The sequence below is a fragment of the Macrobrachium rosenbergii genome, chromosome 51, assembly GCF_040412425.1.
Source record: "Macrobrachium rosenbergii isolate ZJJX-2024 chromosome 51, ASM4041242v1, whole genome shotgun sequence".
NCBI classification, from domain to species: Eukaryota; Metazoa; Arthropoda; class Malacostraca; order Decapoda; family Palaemonidae; genus Macrobrachium; species Macrobrachium rosenbergii.
In genome coordinates this window covers 31,875,888-31,883,387 of record NC_089791.1, presented here as the reverse complement: position 1 = coordinate 31,883,387, position 7,500 = coordinate 31,875,888, and the positions used below count along the sequence as shown (strand labels likewise).

Here is a 7,500-nt window from a genome sequence, read left to right as displayed (position 1 = left end):
ATAATAATAATAATAATAATAATAATAATAATAGTTATTCGGCAAATACGGTTGACGAGTGAATGGCCCCTATTTTTAACTTCCTCGAGAATAATCGATAATAATTCTAATGATTCTGTTATTCGGTATATATATTTTTTACTTCCTCAGTAATAATTCTAATAATTCTGTTATTCGGCAAATCTGGTTGGCGAGTGAATGGTCCTTTTTTTGATTTCGGCAATAATGATTCAAAAGCGGCCGAGATTCGTCGGGCGTTTTGGTTCTGGGTCGTTGATGGGTTTAGCGACTTGACAGGTGATGATAATTGATGATAAATTCGCTCTAAGAGTCGAATTATTTTCATTTATTTACTAGATGCTGAAAATTTGTGGATTTCGGGAAAGTCAACGGGAACTGCGCTACAGTTTTCACTATGTTTGATGTAACCTTTATTAAAATGTATTTTCGTATTTTGGAAATATATTTTCATCGTAATTTGGTAATATATTTTCTTCATAGTTTGGTAATTATTTTCTTCATAATTTCGTAATATATTTCCTTCTTAATTTCTGAATATATTTTCTCAGTAATTTTTTTAATATATTTTCTTCTCAATTTCGGAATATATTTTCTTCATAATTTCGTAATATATTTTCTTCTCAATTTCGTAATATATTTTCTTCGTAATTTGGTAATATGTATCTTCGTAATATTTTAATATATTTTCTTCGTAATTTCGTAATATATTTTTTTCGTAATTTGGTAATATATTTTCTTCGCAAATTTGTAGTATATTTTCTTAGTAATTTCGTCAAATATTCTCTTCGTAATTCGTAATATATTTTCATAGTTATTTCGTAATATATTTTCTTCCTAATTTCGTAATCATGCGTCTGGCAACGATATAAACGATATAGGATATGCCACCACCGGGCCGTGGGTAAAGATTCATGGGCCGCGGCTCATACAGCATTATACTGAAACCACTGAAAGATAGATCTATCTTCGGTGGCCTTGATTATACGCTGTAGCGGTTGTACAGAAAACTCGATCGCGCTGAAGAAACTTCGGCGCATTTTTTGCATGTTTTCATTGTTACAAGTAAAATGGTAGTTTTAAATTATTTAATTACGAGACTTTCTTGTTAACATGTTTCATTAAAAATCGTGTCTGCATCAACAGTGCAATTTGCATTTTATATTAAAGTCTAACTTGTAATTATATTTTGTAGTTTAATATTTTAACATTTCTATTTTATATCAAAGTTTTATTTCATTATTATATTTCTTATTTAATATTTTGTCATTTCTAATTTATATTAAAGTTTCATTTATAATTATATTTCGTATTTATTATTTTATAATTTCTGTTTTATATTAAAGTTTCATCTATAACTATTTGTATTTTGATATTTTAACATTTCTATTTTATACCAAAGTTTTAATTCATAATTATATTTCGTTTTAATATTTTGTCATTTATCATTTATATTAAAGTTTCATTTATAATTATGTTTTGTGTTTATTATTTGATCATTTGTATTTTCTATTAAAGTTTAATTTATAATTATATTTTGTACTTTGATATATTTAACATTTGTATTTTGTATTAGAGTTGTAATTCATAATTATATTTCGTTTTTAATATTTTGTCATTTATCATTTATATTAAAGTTTCATTGATAGTTATATTTCGTATTTTTTTATTTATCATTTCTATTTTATATAAAAGATTTAATTCATAATTTATTTCGTAATTAATATTTTGTCATTTATATTTTATGTTAAAGTTTTAATTCATAATTCATTATTGTTTAATTTCTATTTTATATTAAAGTATAATTTATAATCATATCTCGTATATTTTTAATTTATCATTCCTATTTCACATTCAAGTCTAATTCACAATTACATTTTGTATTCAATATTTTATCATTCCTAATTTGTACCGAAGTTCAATTCATAATTCATCACGAATTTTCCCCTACAGAAAAAAATGACTCATTAAAATAAGAGAAATTTTTAATTATAAACCAATTAGGTAATTAGTCATCAAATGCTATCATTTGTCACCTCCATTTCATTCTGTCCTCTCGCTAACAAGTTTATTACCGGGTTAAACAGGAGAAATTGACAAAAAATGTGTCATTCCAACTTTTTTTTTTATTTCGAGAGTGACCTCGCCTAAAACGTTGGTCCGAGTTATTTGGGTAAAGTGGGTCCGGACTGACGTAATTAGAATTGTATTTTGTATGTTACTTATGTGTATATATATATAAGTATATACAGTATATTATTTGTGTTTGTGTATTTATATGTTTTTATACATATATATATGTGTGTATATATACATGTATGTATATATATATAGAGAGAGAGATTTTATATATATATATATATATATATATATATATATATATAATATACTAGTATATATCTGCACACACACATATATATATAATATATACATATGTATGTATATATATATATATATATATATATATATATATATATATATATATATATATATATATATATATAATATATATATATATGTATGTATATATATATATATATATATATATATATATATATATATATATATATATATATATACACTAATACAATAATAAATGTAAATAAATTATATATGTATATAGACTCACAGAATTCAAATAGCATCATCGTTACACTCTATGGAAATTCATAACATATTCGCCTGGGAACTTCCGGAAAGTTATTCAATAACTTCTTCGAAGTTATTTGATAACAGCAGGACCGCTGCGCGACAAACACTGGGAAGAGCCGGGGGCGGGGTGGGGGGAAGTGGGGAAGGGGGGGAGGGAGAGGTCGTTTTAGAAAGCCCGAATATTGGCATTTATCAAACCAGGTTCGTCCTTTGTTCGCGCCCCACAGGATCACTTCCTGTCAATCAGTCACCTCCAGAGCAGAGGCGCGCGGGAGGAGGGTCCTACGAACGAAGAAGAAGAAGAAGAAAAGATGATGGGATGAAGAACTGGTTCGATGGATGGGAAGATAACTTTCCTGGAAAACTTTGGAGGTAGGATAGTGTTGGAGGTTGGTATCTCGTGGTGGAGAAGAATGTTGAGATGGAACGGCCCTCCAGGAAAACATGAGAAGATGGAAAGCGTTGGAGGACCCGAAGAGTCTTCCAGGGGCAATGGAAAACGTTGGAGGACCCGAAGAGTCTTCCAGGGGCAATGAAAAGCGTTGGAGGACCTGAAGAGTCTTCCAGGAGCAATGGAAATCGTTGGAGGACCTGAAGAGTCTTCCAGGGGCAATGGAAAGTGTTGGAGGACTGAGGAATCTTCCAGTGACTGAAAAAGTGTTCTGGAACGCTGAGGGATCTTCCAATGACTGGAAATGTGTTCTGGAATACTGAGGAAATTTCCAATGACTGGAAAAGTGTTCTGGAATACTGAAGAATCTTCCAGTGACTGGAAAAGTGTTCTAGAATACTGAGGAGATTTCCAATGACTGGAAAAGTGTTCTGGAATACTGAGGAATCTTCCAATGATTGGAAATGTGTTGTGGAACGCTGCGGAACCTTACAATGACTGGCAAAGGTGTTCTGGAATACTAATGAATCTTCCAGTGACTGGGAAAGTGTTCTGGGATATTGAGGAATCTTCCAGTGACTGGAGAAGGGTCTGGAATAATGAGGAATCCTCCAAGAAGATGAAAAGTGCTTTGGAAGGGGAGAAATCTTCCAAGGAAAGGCGGAAGAGTCTAGCAGAGGCGTCTGGTGAGACTCCCAGAGCCAAGAGACGAAGAAAGTGTTTAAGGAAATGAGAGGGCTGCCCAGGGACAAGACTATTAGAGGAAAAGTTTTCGGGAGGTGGCGAGGTCTTCCATGGGGGGGGCCCCGAGGAAAGTGATGAGAAAGGGAGAGAGAAGAGAAAGGAGGTAAGTTGAGACAGAAAGCGAAAGATAGGGGCAAAAGGCCAGCGTCAATATCTCCGGGGAGAGAGAGAGAGAGAGAGAGAGAGAGAGACAGAGAGTAGAGGAAAGGTCGTTTATTCTGTATTCCTTGGGAAACAACGTCTGATATTTAAGGAGTGTAGATCATCCGAAGGGACTAGACTGCAGGAGAAGAACAGAAGGGGAATGTGACCCCAATAAAAGGTGGAGTTCCTCTGAAGGGGAGCGCACGTGCACACAATTCCATCAGCAGGGGGAAAAATAGTCATGCAGGACAATGGAGAGAGAGAGAGAGAGAGAGAGAGAGAGGAATGATCAACTGAAAGCGCATAACACAATTCCATGCCAAGGGAAAAATGCAGGTGTAAGACGGAAAATGGAAAGAGAGAAAAAGCAGAGAGAAAAGATGAAAGGGCAACTCACACACACCTACATTCAATTAACAAGACAGAGGAAGAAGAAGAAGAAGAAGAAAAATAAGAAGAAGAAGAAGAAGAAGAGGAAATAATAAGGTGAAAAGGGGTCTTAGAAAAAGCAAGAGGGATGAGAATAAAACGTAGAGCGATGATGCTCACTAAGTGACACAAAGCAAATTAGTTTCAGGGGGGCGCGCGAGGCTGCCCTATAATAGAGACTGGAAGGACACTGGAAGGGCTGGAAGGACTCTGGAAGGGCTAGAGGGGCTCTGGAAGGGCTGGAAGGACTCTGATAGGGCTGGGAGGACTCTGGAAGGGCTGGGAGGACTCTGGAAGGGCTAGAAAGACTCTGGAAGGGCTGGAAGGACTCCGGAAGGGCTGGGAGGACTGGAAGGACTCTGAAGGGACTGGAAGGACTGTAAGGACTCTGGTAGGGCTGTGAGGACTCTGGAAGGGCTGGAAGGCCTCTGGAAGGACTCTGGAAGGTCTGTAAGAACTCTGGAAGGACTAGAAGGACTCTGGAAGGGCTGTAAGAACTCTGGAAGGACTAGAAGGACTCTGGAAGGGCTGTAAGAACTCTGGAAGGACTAGAAGGACTTGAAGGGCTGGAAGGACTCTGGAAGGATTCCCCTGGCTGCCTGGAAGAACCAGGAGGACCCCAGTGGGGTCTTCTTGGGATAAAGAGTAGAAAAATGGCGATAGCTTTAAAACGCTCTTCTTGTAATTTGTGACCAGGGAGAGGAAGAGGAAGGGGTACAAAGTGAAAAAGAGAGATAAAAGCAATGATGGATAGATACGGAGTGTAACAGAAAGAAAGTGGAGGAAAAGAGAGGCGAAACGAGTGAAAGAGAACTAAGTGAAACTAGATAAGTAGATGGATATAAAAAGAGAATGAAAGATATTTTTTTTTTCTTGGAATATTATTTCTTGGTTTGATTTTTCCATTTTTTCATCGTTGTGATGTCTCATGGATATCAGTTTTATCAGTAAATATGAGTCATTATCACAAATGCGCCAATGATTCATTTCCCTTTCGTAAATTTGATTAATCTTCGTTCCCTTACGCAAAAATATTTATGACCCCTCTTCTGCGCGAGTGTCATTTATTACTTATATTTTCCACTTTCTTTTATTTGCGTGTTTCCTAACGGGAAAAACATAACAACCCTTCACAAATGACTTATGATATTCCCTGTCTGTTTCAGTGATATTCATAGGATTTTTTTACTGCTTTTTATTTTGTTAATCTTTAAACTGAAAAAAAACGCTCATTATCTTCCTCCCTGGCAAGTGTCATTCACATTCCCTCACTTCTCTTTCTTTTCTTCTTCTTCCCCGGGACAGGTGCTGCAGGTAACCTCCTCCGCGGGGTGGACGTGCCCCTGTACGCCTTCGCGGGCGGCCAGGCCACCCTCAGCTGCTCCTACGACCTGCGGTCGACGAGGCTCTACTCCCTGAAGTGGTACCACAATGGCACCGAGTTTTATCGCTACGTCCCCACCGAGAGGAACAAGCCCATCAACATCAAGCCCAGCCTTAAGTTCTCTGTCACGGTAAGGAGAAGAAGCCAGTTTCCTCTCTCTCTCTCTCTCTCTCTCTCTCTCTCTCTCTCTCTCTCTCTCTCAGTCTTATTTGTTTAGGTTTTGATACAGTCTCTCTCTCTCTCTCTCTCTCTCTCTCTCTCTCTCTCTCTCTCTCTCTCTCTCTCTCTCTCTCTCTCTCTCTGGGTCTTATTTTGTTTAGGCTTTGATACAGCCTCTCTCTCTCTCTCTCTCTCTCTCTCTCTCTCTCTCTCTCTCTCTCTCTCTCTCTCTCTCTCTCTCTCTCCTAGGGTCTTATTTTTTAAGCTTTGATACACACACACACACACACTCTCTCTCTCTCTCTCTCTCTCTCTCTCTCTCTCTCTCTCTCTCTCTCTCTCTCTCTCTCTCTCTGGGTCTTATTTTTTTAGGCTTTGATACAGTCTCTCTCTCTCTCTCTCTCTCTCTCTCTCTCTCTCTCTCTCTCTCTCTCTCTCTCTCACATTTATTTGTTCCTTCCCAACCCCCCAAAAACCCCTACTTTAATCGCTGTGGACTCTGGTCCCATAAGTTTCAATTCCAGGACAAGCAGGCAAAGGCGACCTCATATCTCAGGATCTTAGGATCTTCCCCCTCCATCCCCCTCTCCCCCTCTTCTCCTCTCCCCCACCTCTCCTCCCCTTCCCCTCACCCCTCCCCACCACGCATCCGTCCAAAGCAAGGGCCTTAAGAGGATAATACTTTTAAAAGCCTAAATTTCTTTTAAAGCCCAAATCGCTGAGTTAGCGGAATGCCTTCTTCTGCGGTACTTGGTAATTTCATGTCTTTATTTTCTGTTGATCAATTTATTTATTAATTTGGGGAGGGGGGAGCCTGGGTGGGACGGGGGCGTTTCAAGGAATATTTTGGGAAGTTTAAGGAAGTTCTGGGCAATCCGGGGAAGTCTTAGAGGAAGTTTTTAAAGTCGTGGTTTGGTGCAGTTTAGGAAAGGTTCAGGGGGGATTTAGGAAACCTGAGTTAAAGTATTATTTTTTCCTCTTAGGAAATTTTGGGGAATTTTAGGAAATTTTAGGGAATTTCGGGAAATTTTAGGAAAGTCTGGGGAATTTTTGGAAATTTCAGGAAATTTGAGCAAATTTTAGGAAATTTTTAGGGAGTTTTAGGGAATTTTTGGAAATTTTAGGTGGTTTGGGGTGCAGTTTAGGGGACCCTATGTCATGAACTATTCAGTAGCTGTCAAGGAAACCTTTTAGTAGAGTTTCAGCGGAACTATAGTTGATATTAGTGTTCCGTTTTAAGGGGGCTTTTCCAAGTGCATTTGTTACACTTGCATTGGTGCTGAATGACCTCGTAGGTCCCAGCGCTTGGCCTCTGGCCTAAATTCTATATTCTAATCTATTCGAGCCGTCGCGTGACTCCCGAAGTCATTCCTCTCATCAAAATCCTTCGAAACCGAACAGAGGTGGGAGTGAAGCCCTCCTCCTCCTCCTCCTCCTCCTCCTCCTCCTCCTCCTCCTCCTCCTCCTCCTCCTCCTCCTCCTCCTCCTCCTCCTCCGGAAGACTCGTTCGCAACCACATGAAACGGAAAACACTCGACGGGAGATCTCCGTCGTTTTAGACAGAGAGAGAAAGAGAGAA

General features: G+C 38.1%; 1 protein-coding gene across 2 annotated transcripts in view; it reads left to right on the top strand.

The window, feature by feature from the left end:
• LOC136833290 (uncharacterized) overlaps nucleotides 1-7,500 on the top strand; it is a 289,147-nt gene that overhangs the window by 144,714 nt on the left and 136,933 nt on the right. For both annotated transcript variants that reach the window (XM_067095228.1, XM_067095229.1), the window contains exon 3: nucleotides 5,684-5,892. In XM_067095228.1, coding sequence (XP_066951329.1) covers nucleotides 5,684-5,892 — 209 coding nt within the window. The remainder of the gene's footprint in view (nucleotides 1-5,683; nucleotides 5,893-7,500) is intronic.